An 18067-nucleotide genomic window follows, 5' to 3' on the forward strand; every position below is an offset into this window, starting at 1 on the left:
GAAAAATAGTGAAGTTCTATCGGGTAAGAAATTGTTTAATTTGAACCAAATTAATATCCAACACCACCCGCAGTATTTAGATTGTAAATCAAAAAAGTAATCTGCCTTAAACTCCTTGAAAAAATTTTGTATTTCACTTGGAAATATCGAATTATGCTCTTACTTCATTTTCGAAAATATAGAGTTTTTATTGGGTCAAAGAATTGTTCAAAAAGAACCAAATCATTATCCCAGACTACACGTATTATGTAGTTCTTAATGCAAAAAAGTGGTGCGCCTAACGTTCCTAGAAAAAATTTCGTATTCCACATGGGAATATCGAATTATTCGCTTACTTCGTTTTAGAAACCATAGAGTTTTTATTGGGTCAAGGAGTTGTATAAAGTGAACCAAATTGATATCCCAGACTACCCGTAGTATGTAGCTAGCTTGTAATGCAAAAAAATGTTGCGCCTAACGTTCCTAGAAAAAAAAGTATTTCGTATTTCACTCGGACATATCAACTTTTTCGCTCATAATATTTTCTGACACTAATTCCATGTTATATATGTTTTGTTTTCCTCATTATTACTAGTTTTACTTGGGGAGAGTCTTAGGGCGCTGATTTTTACCGTCTGCTTAGACGCAATTCTCCTTCAGTTGTTTTTTCGTAGCTCCACCCTAGCCGGTCCCCAGTCCAGATAAAAAAGGAGGATGGGAAATACTACCAGAAAATACAGAAAAATCTCAAATGTTGGTTTTTTCAATCAACCTGTGATGGTTTTCCGGCAATATAGTATTATAAACATACCATGATCCCGATCTTGCGCTCAAAAGCCCCTCTGATCAGACCATCCCCAGACCGAAGGGACCTCTGATCATACTAAAGTGCGCTCGAAAGTGACCCCTGATCAGATTATCCCAGACGGAAATTACCTATAATCAGACAATTACCATTCGGAAGTGGCCTATGATCAGATCATTCCCAGACCAAAGTGACCTCTGATCATACTTAAGTGCGCTCGAACCGAATCCCAGACCCTGTATTTTGGTCTGGGAAAACACTGGGTGCCTTGGACTTGGTCTGCTCAGAGGCCACTTCCGGGTGACACCTCAACCTGGGTGACTATCAAATGAGCAGGGAAAAATTTAAAAGCGAAGTTTCTTCCTCATACTGCAGCAAAAGATCTATGTTCTATTCGAGCTTGCCAGATAATTTTCACACAGATTTAATTGTTCCAACAAAGTTTACTGACTATGCAAAATTGACCAAAAATGATAAGCAGTTCCATCAGCAAAAAAGAACAAAACAGTTGTTGAGAATAATATTTAAATGTTTTACTCTTTCTCTTTTATGATAAATTTGATTAACCGTTGTCCGTAAATTTGATTATTATCTTGTCTCAAGCACTCGAAACAAATCAACCCATAAGGCACTTCTTTCGAAAAAGTTGGAAGAACGATTTTTTCTGAAAACTTCAAAAATTAGAAGCTTTCAGATGCAGTTTTTTTTAGTTGAAGAAAAATAAGTTGAAGCTTTATTCAAATGAAGATTTATGGCTTCACGGAACAAGGGTGTTCATGTTTCTAACTGTATCTATCCCATATAAGATTGCTGAAATACGAAAATCACTTATCCAAAATTTTGCGCAAAAATAATGGTAATTGCAATAATTTTGTTCTTTGAGTAATATTTCATGGAACGGGTTTATAGTCAAAAACGCTATATAGCGTGACAATTTAGTTGAGCGAAAAACTTCTGATTTTTACCCAAAAAGTTCTCAATTAGTTTTTTCGACAGAAGGGCCCTTAGTTGAGAACTATCTAAAGCTTTTTTTAAATAAAGAAAACGCTCTAAACCAGTTTCGAATCGATGGATGCTTAGTATCAAATGAGGTTGACTATACTGTATGTTAAAATAGATGCAAAATTGGTTAAATGCTTTGGCGAGAGGTGAACATAAAAAATTTTGAAATTCATTCACAGAGAATTTTCGATAATGCGCAATTTTATGTAAGAAGGGCTCTGCGTTTCGCAAAGACTTTTTTCATTGTTTGGTCCGAATAACCTAAAGACAGCCCAAATTAGAGTCTGATGAGAGCAAAGCTATTTTCTGTATAGCACGAACGCAGCCTTTTCTAGAGCCTGCACGACCCCCAGTGCGCAGTCCAACACGATCTGATCAGAGTTGAGTAATCTCTCGCACTTAATCCTGGCTAATTACTAAATATCAAAAAGGTTTGTAAATGATTTTTTTTTCGTTCAAGGCCATAAGTGTATGTAAACTTACATAGTCTTAGCAAGGTATCGCGCTGAAAGTCATAGCAAGGTGACCATCGGGCACGATTTCAGTTTTTTTTTTCAGATCAACTAGTCTCTCAGCCTGCAGAAAACCTACCACATTTGAAATTTTTCGGACTATTTTCCAATTATATGTAAAATGGCAAACGCCATTTTGTGCAAACTCCTCTGCGAGTCGGGCTTTTCTTCACGTGAAAGTGAAGAGCCGGGTTTTTCTTCACGCTTTTTCTTCACGGATCAGTAACAGTAACTGTAATCGATGTTAGTTCTACCTAAACGATTAAAAATGGTTGATCAATTGATCTTGATGAACAGAGGAAAATTACCTTGAAAAAGGTAGTAAGTTTAAGTTAATATTAAGTTAAAATTTTTCCACTATTATTCAATGAGTCAACTATTGTTTTGCCTTGACTGCCCAGTTACCTCCATTTACTAATGAACGCTCCGCTTCCACAAGAATATAACTGGACAGGGAGAAATATTGAAACTGTTTCTTAAAGCTTCGCGGTTTGGCCATTCAAAGAAAAATTTACTATCAAAGAACATTTTTATAAGACCTGTATATGTTCCTTATGGTGAGTGAGAGTGGAGAAACAACAATCAATATACATTAAGTTGAGTAGGAAAATTGACTAGGCAGTGAAGACTGCGAAGGTTACAAAGAAATAAACAATGTTATTGTGCCACCAGAAAACTGATAAACATTTCCTCTAAAATTATATTTGATGTATTCTGTGCACCAGGTTTAATGTCTTCTAACTCCCTCATCCGGGTACCGGATAGCATCTGAAAAGGTGGTCCCGTGTAAAAGTTTGTTGCTTAAATTTGGAGGCAAAAACGTTAATTTAGTGAAACATGCACAAAAACTTCACTTTAACTCCATTGCCGCTGATTTCTCTATAAGCGCTAAAAAAGGCAGAGAAGGTGTTTTTGAACACACCAAAACAACCGTCTGTTTGGATTTAGAAAGCCCTTACGCTTTTTAGGGTATTATCGTGGTATCATTGTTATGTTTGGTTACACCCTCATGAGACATAATGAACTTCGCGATTCCGTCGGGAATCTGTTATGCGATATATATCATGATGTTGACTTCGAGCCTCATCTTCAGGGGTTCAAGGGGAAATCTTTGCTCTTAAATTAACGACAACTAATGATGATGCACGATTAGACATCAAGGCAAACGTACTTTTGGAATCCAGGTTCGACGAAACCTACTTTGACCAGAAAAACTGTCAAACCGCTAGCAAAATTTTCCCCCGAAAGCAGTAGAAAAGCTTACAAGCATCACGAATCGATAAAAAAGAACAAATATGAACAAAGAAAACCCAAAGTTTTCTCCACTTGTTGAGGATTTTGAGAAACCAATGTTTTCTCCTCTTGTCTTTGCAATGGTGGAGATAGCCCATCAGCATTAAAAGCGCCGAAACAACTGGCATCGATGCTCACTGCGCAAAAAGAGGACAGCTACGATGACGTCATGTCATAACGAAATAGAAAAATCTCCAAATGAGCTCCATCTGTCCCATGCGAATGTTCAGAAAACTTAAGTGGCGCGATCGTGTTGATGATTCAATTGGAGCTCTTTTTGAAGACGGCAGGCTGTCTGTTTGACACATCTACTTTCGATATCAGTTCCTTGTTTTTATTAGTTGTCTATCTTTTGTTTTAGAATGTTCTCAGCTAATGTTTGTGTTTATTACTTTCATTTTATTGATGGATTTGAAAAATACTATATGCTTTATGAAGACGTAGTGCTCGGAGGTCACCGGACCAGCCAAAATTCACACAGTTTTGGGAAAGGGCACCTTTTTATCAGTGACAGTAACTGTAATCGATGTTCGCCCCAACTTTGAAAAAATTGGCTGATTAAGTGATCATAACCAAGTTGATTAATAGAGGAAAACTACCTTGAAAAAAAATAGTAAGTTTAAGTTAATTTTAAGTTTAAATTTTCAACTATTATTAAATGGGTCTTAACTAATGCATAGCTTCGACTGTCCAGTTACCTCATTTTAATATGGAAGGCTCCGTCCCCATGCGAATAAAACTCAACACGATGAAATATTGAAGTCAGCTCTGAAACTGTTTTCTATAGCTTTGAGGTTTCGCAATTCAAAAATAAATTTACTGTCTAAGAAAAATTGTCTAAGAAAGATGTTCATATGCTCCTTGTGCTTAAGTCAGAAAGAAAAAGCAACATTCAGCAAATACAATTGAAAAAATAAATTTCACGGTGAGCGAAGATTGTGAAGGATACAAAGAAATGAGTCTTGTTACTGTTTCAGTCGAGAATTGATAAAAACTATTCCCTCAAATTGTATATGATGTATTCTGTGCACCAGGTTTAATGTGTTTTAACTCCTTCGACGAGCACCGGATAGCATCTGAAACCTTGGTACCATTTAAAATGTTACTGCTTACATTTTCGGCTCAAAGACGTTGATTTATCAAAACATTTTTTTAAAGAAATAGCGCAAAACCTAAACAAAAATCGTCAATTTCTCTCCATTACCGCTGATTTTAGGGCTTAAATTTGTTTGCTATTAGCGCTGAAAAATAAAACGAGAAAAGTGTTTTTGAACACATCAAATCGACCAGACATTTAGATTTAGAAATCCATTACGTTTTCTTGGTTTTATCGGTATGTTTTATTTTCATGTGTAGGAAGCTGTTGATACGCTCTGTGTCAGAATGGTCGCAAAAATTGGTTTTGACCGTAGAAACTTTTTATTTATCTTGCTACAAGTGTCAAAACTTTTTTAAAAAATAAATTTTTATTTTAGTTTTTCTCAGATTCTATCATAAGTGATGGTTATTGAATAAAATGCAGCAGCATCAAATTACACATCAGCTATTTCTTTTAATATAAACAATACTTGTTGAAATAGGTGTGCTACTTTGGATTGAAACTACATCCTTATAGACGTTTTTAACTGCTCCAAAAGCAAACTTTTATGACTTTTTTGATGAAGCAGAAGTAAAGTCTATTATAGCAGTGGCACTTTCCCCCTGTAACTCTGGAATGCTCCGAATCCACAAAAAACATATCAACACGGTGTTGAATTGAATTCGGCTCTATGAGTGTTTCCAATAGCTTTGCGGTTTCGCCATTTAAAAATGAATCTACTATCAGAGATGAATTTTGTAAGAAATGTGTATGCTCCTTACGCTTAGGTGAGAAAAAAGAAACAACAGTCAATACATGCAATTGAAAGGAAAATTCCTTGGGCGGTGAAGTTAAGTTTGCGAAAGATACAAAATATATGAACATTGTTATGGTGTCACCCGAGAATTGATTAATCTTTCCTCTCAACTTATAATTAATGAATTCTGTGGACCCGGTTTAATATCTTCTAACTCCTTCATCCGTGTACCGTATAGCATCTGAAAACTCGGTCCCGTTCAAAAATTTTTTGCATATATTCTTGCGTCAAAAACTTTGACTTAGCGAAACAAATAATTTTTCCAGAACCAAATTGCGCCAAATTTATCCAAAAAAAACACCAAATTAACTCCAATACCGCTGATGTTTGATGCTTAATTCTGTAGTATTAGCGCTGAAAAACAGGGCAGTGAAGGTGTATTTGAACACGCCAAATCAACCATACATTTAAATTTAGAGCACCCTTTACGCTTTTTATGGTATTATTGGTATGTTTGGTTACGCCCACATGAGACATAATGAAGTTCGCGATTCCGTTGCGAATATGCTATGCGTTATCTGTCATGATGTTGAGTGCGAGCCTCAAATTTCAACGTTGTAAGTGGAAACTTTTGCTCATAAATTAACGACAATTGATGATGAGGCGCCATTAGATATCAAGGCCAACAGAAATTTGGAATCCAGGTCCAACAAAACAACAAGCTTTGATCTGAAAAATTGTTAAACCGCTAGCAAAAATTCGCCCCAAAAGCAGGAAGGTTTCGGTCCGCTTGTGTCCGAATGGTTGCTATAGTCAGCTCTGACCGTGGAAACCATCTATTTATGTGGCTACAAGTGTGAAAACTCTTAAGAAAATGTGGTTAATTTTTTTTTTATTTTTAAGATTCTATCATGTGATGGTTCATGACTGAAATGCAGCACTATCAAATTACAACTCAGCTATATTTTTAAAATTAAAAAAACTTGCTGAATAATGTCGGAGGTAATCGGAGGTCGCCAGAGAAGCCAATATTCGCACAGTTTGTGAATGGGCTTTTCTTAATCAGTGACAGTAACTGTTTTCGATGTTAGTCCTAACAAAACAATTAAAACTGGTTGATCAATTGATCAAAACCAATTTGATTAAAAGAGATAAACTACCTTGGAAAAGGTAGTCAGTTTAGGTTTATTTTAAATCTAAGGTTTTCCGCTATTGGGCTAGGAGTTTTAACTATTGTTTAGCCTTGTCTTTCTGGTTGCCTCTACTTAATAACGAAAGGTCTACTTCCTCAATCATAATATTGACATTTCCCCCTTTATTTAAGGAACGCTCTGTTTCCACGAAATATAACTCGACACAGTGGTGAAACCTTGAAGTCAGCTCCAAAATTGTTTTCTATATCTTTGCGGTTTCGCCACTCAAAAATGAATTTACTATCAATGAAAAATTTCTTAAAAAGTGTACGTGCTCCTTACGCTTAGGTGAGAGAAGAGAAACAACAGTCAATACATGTGTCAGAATGGTTGCTATAGTCGGTTTTGACCGTAAAAACCATTTCTTTGTGTTGTTACAATTGACAAAACCTTGACAAGAATGTGGTTATAAATTTGTTTTTCAAGACTCTATCATAAGTAATGATTAATGAATGAAATGCATGGAATTTGATGGGATAAACTGGGTTTCAATGATATTTACTTAAAAATTTGGTTTACCTACCTCCCGGCTCCTTAACTTTAGAATAATTTTTATTAGCAATCTTACCATACTTATAGACGTTTTTCACTACTCCAAAAGCAAATTTTTAAAACCTCTTTGAAATTAAATCAATTATAATAGTGACAGTTTCCCAATATTTCAACATAGCCCGAATATACCACATTTTTTACCATATTGTTAAAGTTATTGAAACGACTGTTCAGCATAATATCTGCGTGAAAAGTTTTAATTTAGTGATGAATTGCAGTTTGCTATCGTTGTGACCCAATAAAGATCCCTTCATTATGCGCATGTAGCGACAATTTCACTTTGGCTAATGCCCATAGTCGCAAAGTAGGACGCACCCACATAACGAACTTCGCGATTCTTTGTGAATCTGTTATGCGATATCTATCATGACTTTGAGATCGAACGTCATCTTCAGTTGTTGCAGGGAGAAACTTTTGCTCTTAAAATAACGTTAACTTATAATGATGCACGATTAGACATCAAGGCCAACTGACTTTGGGAATCCAGGTTCAGCAAAAAATACTCTGGGTCAGAAAAGTTTTCAACTCGCTAGCAAAATTTTGGGTGTAATGTTAAGTATGCTAAGTTTTAAATATAAGAACAGTGATTTTGGGCATGCCGAACGGCCCTTGGTACTTGATATGAAACTATCACAACCCAAAATCTGATTGTTATGTCCACTTAAGTATGATTAAAAATGCTTGTAATACCGAATGCCAATTTGAAATCGGATAATTTAACAAAAGAGAATAAAATATGTATAATTTCATGGAGTATTTTGGCTCACTATGTATATTTATAGGGGAATCTGATCATTTCTTATGTACTCTGGAAAAAAAGCCGAGCGATGTTAATTGAATTGAAGCAATGAAGAGGCAATTAAAATTTTAATTCTGTAATTTTGAAGCAATTTGGTAAATGAAATTAAATATTCATAGAATGCCAATTATCAGATCGTTGGTTAAGAAACTAAACTTATTGTAGGTGTTGTCATGTTTTGTCAGTGTGAAAAACATGAGATAGTTTGAGCAGTTCAGCTAGTTCATTCTGAGAGCCTTTCTGACTTGTTTTTCAATTTTGAGATACTCCAGCTGCCACTTTGCAATCTGAGCCTCCGTCTGTTCAAACTGCTTCCGCCTCAATTCTGCCTCAGATGTGCTCCACTCCAAGTCGCAGAATTCACTGCTCTCCCTGAAAAGAGTTGAGCTACATCTGTAGACAAGATTAAAAAAAACGACCATCAATTCCTATTTAAATTTTTTTAACGTTTCAAAGTTTTTTAAATTGGTATTCTTATGAAACTGACTCAACTCGGGTATTAGTCAGATGTGATATAACTCGCTTCCACTTCGTATTAGTAGTGAAGCTCATTTTAGTGATATAGAATCAAAAGCAGCTAATGTCACAAGCGGTTCGACCCAGGTCGAGGGTTTTACCAAAAAATAACGGGGAAAAGAGCGTAAAATATGTCAGATCCTCAAAATTACACTCTTAAACTCTTTTCCCTGCTAATTAAGAGTGGAATTGGCCTCACACCCTTATTCTCGCTTAATAAATGTGGAATAGGAGTGGACACCACGGCCCGTTGGCTGTTGATTTTGGAGGAGCACCTCGACCTGGATTCAACTTGTAAATTAGATTCAACACCGCTCGCGGCAAATTGAAGACGTTTAGTATCGCGCCTAATTAGAGGACAGTATCGTGGTAGCCATGCAGGCGATGGTAATTTTATTTCTTACCATAGTCGAGGACAGCTTCAAGAAGTCAAACTACATCTCTTCATACCATACAATTGTTTGACTCAAAAATTTTCTATTCACGTGGTTAAATAATATAGATCAAGGTTTCTTTTTAGTCTCTTAGTCGAGCATTGATTTTAACATCAATTATCAATTGACTTGTTCAAGCCTCTTTTGCTAGCTCCACTACTTCATAGTCATTGGTCGAAGACAGTTTGTTCATAAGTATGGCCCTGGACCAGGGATAACTGATGTTCAATCAATTGCAGAATAGCGAACAGAATTGATAATGCAATCAACTTCTTTTAGACTGAAGGCCTCAACAATCGAATTCTGAAGTTAATATGGAAATATGTCGACAAAAATTTCTATTAACTCTGCTGCAATTGCCAAAAGTGTAGAAACACCTGGAGGAAATTTTAGGAAAGCTCAAGGGAAAACGTCCACAACAACAAAAACTTAGGGGTCCTACCTGTCAATACACTGTATCTCTCTCTGAACTTCATCATTCATGTAGAACAAAATAGTAGCAGGAACCACAGTCGATATCCTATCCATCGCAATCTCCTTCAGAATTTCCAAAGCTGTCTCGTATGTCACTTTCTTCCTTTCCTCGTGTTTGTTCACACTCTGTCTCTCTGACATTAGGGAATCGAATTTCGCCAACAGCTCTGCATAGTCCAATTCTTGCGACCTGCATTCGAATAGAATGAAACCTGTTTTCTTTTCGCTTTTGTTTAATGAGGTTTTCTGAAACTATTTCCTTTTTCTCAGGTGGAAAAAATGACAAAAATGACACTTGGGGGTACGACAGGGAAAATGATAATCAAAGTCCGGTGGGGGGGGGGGGGGGGGTAGAGCGCGCGCTGGGTTATGGGTGGAACGATGTGCAGGGGGGGGGGGGGGTAAAATGGGAGATTATTTGTGTGTGAAATTGTGTGTGAGTGTGGGGGGGGGGGGTAATGTGGGAATTACTGAAATTCATCTTTACATCATCTACAAAATCTATAATTTAACGAATTGAAGTTCCTGATTATAATTTAACAACACCTGTTGCGATAATAACAGTTAAATAAACTGCCAGTGTAATAAATTTTAATGCCTGATCGACACTGGAAAAACACTTCAGCATTAGACTACGAGTTTATCACACTCTTTTATCGCCACTGTTACTAAGTAAACAGTGGCGATAAAAGAGTGGTGATAAACTCGTCATCTAATGATGGAAACAGTTTGATAAACTTGTAGTCTAAAAAAACTTGTGCGTGGTGTGTTGTGTGTGTCCGTGCGTGTGTGTGTGTGTGTGTGTGTGTGTGTGTGTGTGTGTGTGTGTGTGTGTGTTTGTGGTTGTGTGTGTGTAATAGCAGTTTATTTTCATGATAAAAATATAGCCGCCATGTTGAACATAGATAGAAATCGTGCTTATTAATGGACTCTATCGGAATTTTTTGATTAGTAGCAAAAAAAGGAAAGTAAAACGACGATCTCTTTTTTAACTTTTGATGTTTGAAACGAACATGCGGACGGTGCTGAACAATATAAGCGGAAAGGCCCTCGTAGTTTTGGACTAACTAAAAAAACCGACCATCACAACGACTTTCCTATGTTTATAATAAACTTTTTCTGTACTGCTTAGTAAGTATAGGTCTAGACATCAAATTCTTTAGTTGGCTTTGTTCCCACTATGATTTTAAAATTTTAAACATAGATTTAAAGAAAATTTTGCTATGTATCCAGACTTTTTGGCCAGCCCTTTTGCAACCGACGGTAAGAAAGATACAAAAACGTGCAACATATGGTTGAGAGAAAAACGGGCTTCATTTTAAGTCCAACTTGCCTTTGACTCTGCGCTGTTGTTGTCGATGAAGATATTTGAGATGAGAAGGATTGAGGGTTGTTAAGACCAGAATTCTTGACGGATGATGAGAGAACCTCTGCAACACCCACTGCTGCTTCTCCGATTTTGATAGCGTCTCCTATTCCCGGGGCTCTCATCAGTGGGATTTTTATCACATCCCAAGATTTTTTCATCCTAAACGAACAGCAACGTGTATCTGATTCAAACTTGCCATTTTCTCACAAAACAACAAAAAAAATCTTTTTTGAAGGAATTTTTTGCAAATAGTCCATTTTTAATTTTACAAACTCCAAATCTTCCTTAGATGCGCATTTTTGATGAAAAGGCCAACTAATTTGTGGAAAAGAAACAAAACTTAATTTCTAGTTTTCCCCAAAACCTTGGATGCCGCAAATAATTTTGTTTTTGCCTGGCCAAGGAGTTATTCAAACTTAATGGAATTGGACCATGACAATTATCGGATTTATAGAACTGCCATATTTTTTTATCTTAATCACTTTTTGTCTCTAGCTTTTTGTCTGATTCAGTAGCCTCGGAATGTTCTCAATTATCTGCTAGTAGTTTGTTTCCTAAAACTGGTTTCATTGGTCTTAGTAGATTAAGGAAGTAACCATTTTTTATCAAAACTATAATGCTCTTTTTATAACAGAACATTGGTGCTCCTGCTTTAATTGCATCGAAGAGTGTACACTTCGCTAAATATTAACGCATCCATAAAAAACTCATTAAAAAATAAATGTGCTCTCGCACTTTTTATGTTAATATTTTTGTTTTCTGATTAGTAATTTTAGATTTCAAACCTGTCCTGGAGGTTACACTTTAAATTGTAAATACTAAGTTCTAAATTCAGGGTTTTCGCTTTGCTTAAGAGCTTGTACAATATTTTGAAATTCTTAGAGAGGGCGTAACGAAAAAATTGTGTTGATTGTATATTGCACACATGTCATCTAAAGTTATGCTTATCTTAAAATGCTCTGTCTTATGCAAATTGTCAAGAAAATGAGTCACCTCAATTGATCCTTTCTGTTTGCTTTTAAAGATGCGAAGAAAACATCTTGCTTGGGTGGGGGGACAGGAATGCAAATGGGGTAAATCTTTGCACAGAGATACAAAAATGGTATCACTGGAACACTCTTGCAAAATTAAATCAATGGTATCAGAAATTTCCTCAAATTTATCGCATCTCGAAGAAAAATCGAGGCTCATGGTTTTCAAACATGCGTACATTTTTGACATTTCATACTTCCTGTGTAAGTAGTTTAATCATATGATAGGTGGTAATTTTATGTACATTTTAATTAAAGTTTTGTCATAGAGAGATTTAAAAGCAGTAATAAGAGTTTGAATTGCTTTGTGGCGAGGTCTTTCAAGGCTTTCGTCTTTTCGTTGTAAATGAGAGATCAAAGCGGATTGGCAAATTTATGTCAAACTGAGGTCATAAAAAAGTTTGAAAAAGCAAGTAATTTTAGGGCAGACTGGATTTTTTCTGCAAACTGCTTTTAAACTGTCGTAGAAAACCTATGTTTGGTCAAAATTTCAGATTTAGAGAGCTTTTTCGAAGAGAGGTAATTCAATTTATGTGCTTATTGTTTTCATTTTGAATGTTACTGTTGCTTTTGAGATGATGAGTCCCATATGCGTTGTTATTTTGAATAATTGCATTTTTGAAATTTTGATAGGACAGCCAATGGTATACATGACGTTACCATTATCTATTTTTGTAAGAAATTTTTTGAATGTTCAATTTTGTTGGTCTTTTGTTCTGTCTCTTAGCATGAACAAGGAGTGATCTGTAGCGGTCCAATTACGTCTGTTATTTAAAGTTTTTATTTTGAGCGTTCAGTTTTTAGCGACGTTGATACAACTTGTTTTTGAGAAAAATAGGTACTTAAAAATGCGACTTTTTGTTCTTGAAATTGAGGTCTTTCGGTTATTTATTTCTTTAAAATCATCAATGACCGGTCTCAATGGTTCCCTGAAGAAGTATTGCTGAATAATTTTCTGATATTCAATCAAGTTCCGATTTTAACCATTGTTAATCAGCGTGTTTTCAAAAATGTAATAATTGTTTTACAAATATGCCAATTTTGGAATTTAATGTAATTTTGCTCACTAAGGACCCTCTAATGAATGGCTTTATTGAATATAGTATGAGAACTGTGGTCAATAACGACGAATCCTTGTTATATCTAATGTTTTAAACGACTTTGACACTAGTTTCTGTTAGTTTCATGTGTAATTTTTCGGTTTTTGCTCTTTAATTGTTTTTCTTGTTGTTGCACTGTCTCCACGTCTCATTGATTAGTGGTCTGTGTTGTTCCCTAATAACATAGCTAAAATAACGTAGCTAAAATTTCTCAAGGTTCCTATTTAACTTTCTAACAACTTTGAAACTAAATGTGTATAACAGATATAACTGATTCTCCTAGTTTTTCCTTTTGCAGTCGTTTTGTTTTCTTTAACTTTAGAACAGATCGTAATGGCTCACTCCTGATTTATGATAGATTGATTAAATTGTTTCGATTGATGTCAACCGCTTTAACTAATTTGGCATCATTAGCTTTCAAAAAGTCATATGATCATTTCCAGTGTTGGCCTCTTGTGGTTTCTTTGTCATTTCCCGTAGACTTATTGCTAAAACAATGATGTCAATTTCTTAAGCTACGTTTTTTCATCTGGCTGAAAAAGGTATTTGTGTTAGATATGAAAAAACAAACAAAAAATAAATTTCTCAATCAAAGATGTAGTCTAATTCTTAATTTCTCGCTTGAAATATGTCGGAATCAAATTGGACAGATTTCAAGAAGTTAAAAAATACGTATGCTTCGAGCTATTTATGCTTCGAGCTGATGAAAACAAAGCTTCGAGATACATTAAAAACTGACCTATCATTGCAGTTCACAAGTAGGCAGATTTTGATGGTGATAGAACTGAAATTGGATCCGAGTGAAAATTAAACTCTCAGTCAGCCATAAAAAGGATTCGTACCATTAGATTGAACCACTGAATTGGTTCTTGAAAATTAACTGAACTCTGCTGCCAAAATCTACTAATTAATTTCAAATATTGTGTTGTATTTTCACCAAATACAACGTTCAATCAGTGATAGATTGCATAGGAGGCAGCTGCCATAATTTTACAGAGATTCAAAGCAGATACGATAACACCATCCATTAATTTTCACCGTTGTACTGATTTCCAAAACAACTTTTTTCTTGATAATTGTTTTTTGACCCAAATTTAAAGCCCTCAACATCAATACGACAATAAGAAGACTTTAACTGGTGTTGTAATTTGACCACAGAGAGCACAGTAATCTCCTTTTCAATTGAGTACTTAGCTAAGGTCGAATCACTTGAATTTGGTTGTGCATAAATTTCAAATAATAAAAGATCAAAATTGAATATTTTTTGAAGCAATTTACTCATAAAACAACGATAACCGTCAGAATTTTTGTTTTTCCAATAAAAAAAATGATATTAATAGACATTAAATGAGGTTATTTTTGAACATCCAAATGTATTTTGTTTTATGAACACTGTTAATGATAACAACTGCTTTTCAAAACGTTTGCTCGGCACTCCTAAAATTTGCTGTTATTGGAACATGTTTCGCAATCTATTGATTATGAAAGTTAAATTATACACTTTTAGCTCTTGGCTCAAATTCAAAAGTGGGAACGAAAAGAAACCATAAACGGCGCGGAGACCAAAATAGAAGAAAGACGACAGGATTATATTGAGTGAAGGTAACAAAAGTCAGCTATCGATTTCTATCCTACATTTTAAGAAGACACTAGGAAAAGCTGCAAGGAGACCATTTATTGTTTCAGACGACATTACAATGAGAAATCGGTACTGTTTTGGGAGTGGCTAGCTAGAAGCCGTGTAAAACATTAGCTGATTTGCTCGGCAAAAAGAAATTGTGCGGTAGAGAACGAGTTTCCAGAGAAACTTGAGAGAAACAAGTTATTTGAGCTACTTAGTTCAGCTCTGAAAGCAGACGGAGCATAAGCGATGATAGAGCGAGATCGCCAACGCCAAAAAAGAAATCGATAGCAATCCATCGGGAATAGCGGGGAGCAGTCGGACGCCTTTTTCAAAAGGAAAAGTGCCGGCGTTTTGTTTATCGAAACCATTAATCTAGGGAATGCTGGAACTGTTTTGAAAACGGAGTTCCAACCATTTTAACCTAGATTTCCCTTATTAAAGCAAGAACTAACTCACAATGGCAGGGCCTCAACTTCAGCGGCTACGTACAAAAATTGCGTAGCGGAAACGACACAGTGGAAACATTTGGGTCTTTCCCATTATCGCCCCCTATTGTGGTGCATTTACCATGATGTCGGGGGGGGGGGGGGGGCATAGGTTATCTGACCACTAAGCTGGGGTTATAATGGAAAAGAAATTTTCATAAGACAAAAAGATAATGGCCTTAAATGATAGTGGACGTAGTGTTGATCATATGAGCATTTTGGAGAAGCCAAACCAGATCTAGATGTGCAATAATAATATAGTTGTGGCAAACCACAAAAAAGGCTTATCAACTGTTCAAATTCATTTGCACTATTTGCCTATTAAATTCAAACACTAGCCTGTCAAAGTTTTCATCCAGCTTGAATCTGTCCAAAAGTTTTGTGTAAATGATGTCGTCAGTGTAGAAGTACTGTTCCACTTTGTGCATTTTTTCAAGCTGCTCATTTAGGTTCTGTTGCTGAGTTTCAAATATCTTATTGATCCTGACCAGAAGAAATTCAGCGTGATGTGGCTGTCCATCAAAGTTTTCCAGCACCATTTGCATCACCAGTTCTACCAACAACCATTCTTGAGTTTTTCAGATGTAATTTTTAAATCACTTATGAGAAGGAAGATTTGTCAACTAAAATGAATTTTTTATAGAACGAACTTTTTCGAGCAACGCGTTCATCGTCAGGTTAAGTTAAAACTGTACAAAAAAATAAAGCGATCTTAAATGTATTTAAATTGTCCTCAATTTTTTCTGCCACTAAATATATCTAATTCTGTTAATTGAATCGAGATGAAACCGATTTTTTAAAAATTTTTTATGCATCTTACATCTCGTTATATAAACGTATTATTGACAAATCAACTTGTTTACTTCAAGTCATCATTGAAATAACTACTAGAGTAAATTCAATAAAGTTACTTACTTTGCTTCCTCATGCTTTGAAAGCGTAAAGATGCCAATTAACTTGTGTACAATTGGTCTCTTCGATTCGAACCTTAGTTATAGAATGTCAGATAGATTGACTAACAACGATCACTAAAAATGTTGGTCCTAAATTGAAACAGAGTTGAAGTCTGATTACCTTTGTTCAAATTACGTATGGCGTCGTGACATTTCATTGCTGGACCCAAGAAGGAAGTGATGATTGGCATCGCGTACGACTTGAAATTGTTGAAGTTGTGAAAGTTTATCAGTTCGTTTTTTCTCCACTCTGCTACAACTTGGTTTATGTTCTGGCATTCTGTAGAGGCATCCATTTTTCGCCCATACTCGTCACGAAACACATCAAAACAAAGTCTCTGCTTTGAAAAAATGCTTTGTGATCCGCTATGAACCGAAAAGCTTCCCTTCAGCATTTCACGACTGGCCTCGATAAACGCTTTCAACTTCCTATCCGCTGCTTCAGCAGTGTTGGTTTCAGGAGGTGGCAGCTTGTTGATCTCTTCAGCAACTGAGCTTCTATACTGCTCAACTTTTCCCCATGAAGCTGCAAACTCTTGCAAAATAGGGGTCAGCAGCATATAACAAACTTTTGAGTAAAGGTTTTTAAACGTGCACTGATCGAAAGGTATTCCAAAATCTCTACTGACTGACTGGAAAAATTTAAGTTCTTCGTCATCGTCGTTCGTCGCGCTGTTCACGAAAACGCAGTGTTTGTATTCGTGATAATCTTTGTTTCGTATTTGCTCTAGCAACTTTTCGAGACGAGATTTATCAGTAACGCATTTGTCAATTTTGGTAAACACAACAATGGTTCTATTTCCATCAGGATCAGCTTTGTTCATTATGTCAAATATTTTGTTCAGAGCCAAGTCACGTGTCATGTCCACTACACACAGAATGATTGATTTAGGGTTTTCAATATATCTTGTCACTGTTTCTCGTACGTTTTCCACGACTGTTTCGTCTTGAGTTCGACTGTTGGCAGAGTGAATGATCCCTGGCAAATCAACTATTGTCAAGTTCTGACCGTGCGGTGTTTCAACTCGAATGCGTGCCATTATGTCCAGGTTGAAACTTCCTGACGTCTGAGCCACCAATTTCTTTTGAGTATTGTTCACTTCAACGCAAATATCTTCAACTTCGATATCTCTGACCTCAGGGGCTAACATTCGACAGACGGATTTTTCTCGACTTTTCCTTGACTGCAATTGTGTGGCGCAAAGCGTCACAGTTCCGTCTCCAGTAGGAAGTGGAATGCCGGATAACCTTCCAAGTACGCTACTCTTTCCCGATGTTTGATCACCCGCTGCAACGACATTTGGAATAGTCAGAATCCTGTCCAAGATCTCGGAGTGCTCAATGTCGTCTATCAAATCGAAAAGCTGATGTATGTACAAGTTGTAAGGTTCAATTGGCTCACTTGGAGCGAATAATTTAGCTAACAGAGCCATCAAGCTATTTTTTTTTTTAAAAAAACTTTTGCTTGAGTCGTTTGGAGGAAATCTAAGTTATAAAATGCAATAAGGCGAGTATGATTGGAGTAGGCTGATAACAGTTTAGTGCTTTTGAATGCCACGGAACTTACTTATATATGTGAATCATGAGCAATCTTTTATAATAATAAGCTTATCTGTGTCGACACTGGAAACGCCATTTCTGTCACAAGAATGTTTCTATTTTTGAAAGCCAGACTCTGGACTCGTATCTTGATTGAGTCCAAAGTTATTGGTATAGCATTAAAATTTAATAATAACAGTATATTGTGTCGCAAGTTTTCTCTGAACTTTCTGTGTATGGTTCAGCATAATTATTTTTATCTTAGTTGAGGTACACTTTGCTCTTAAGAATGTTTAATTTTCTTTCAACTTCTCTTTGCACTACCCACCCACTCGCTCCTTCACTAATTCAAAAGCAGTTAGACTGTAATGGTGACATAATGGTATGCATGTGAAGCAATTATGATTTAATTATGATTCGAGTTTGATAGAAGCATGCAGAAAAGTATTGTTAGCAATAGGCAGCCATCCTGTCAACCCAGGCTGAGGTGCCATCCGGAAGTGACCTCTGATCAGACCGTGCCAGACGAAAGTAACCTTTGATCAGACCATCCCAGACAAAGTATCCTCTCA

The 18067-nt window shown here is 36.1% G+C and overlaps 1 protein-coding gene across 1 annotated transcript; it reads right to left on the reverse strand.

Annotated features, from left to right (window-relative positions):
- Positions 1-7991: 7991 nt before the first annotated feature.
- Positions 7992-17719, reverse strand: LOC142344721 (interferon-induced GTP-binding protein Mx3-like). The gene is made up of 5 exons (XM_075396597.1): positions 16078-17719; positions 15343-15556; positions 10728-10922; positions 9363-9584; positions 7992-8342 (listed from the first exon to the last, which is right to left on the reverse strand). The coding sequence occupies exons 1-5, from the start codon at positions 17387-17389 to the stop codon at positions 8189-8191; spliced, it is 2097 nt and encodes a 698-aa protein (XP_075252712.1). The 5' UTR covers positions 17390-17719; the 3' UTR covers positions 7992-8188.
- Positions 17720-18067: the final 348 nt, after the last annotated feature.

Source organism: Convolutriloba macropyga, chromosome 8 (assembly GCF_964194025.1).
Source record: "Convolutriloba macropyga chromosome 8, txConMacr16.3, whole genome shotgun sequence".
Lineage (NCBI taxonomy): Eukaryota > Metazoa > Xenacoelomorpha > Acoela > Convolutidae > Convolutriloba > Convolutriloba macropyga.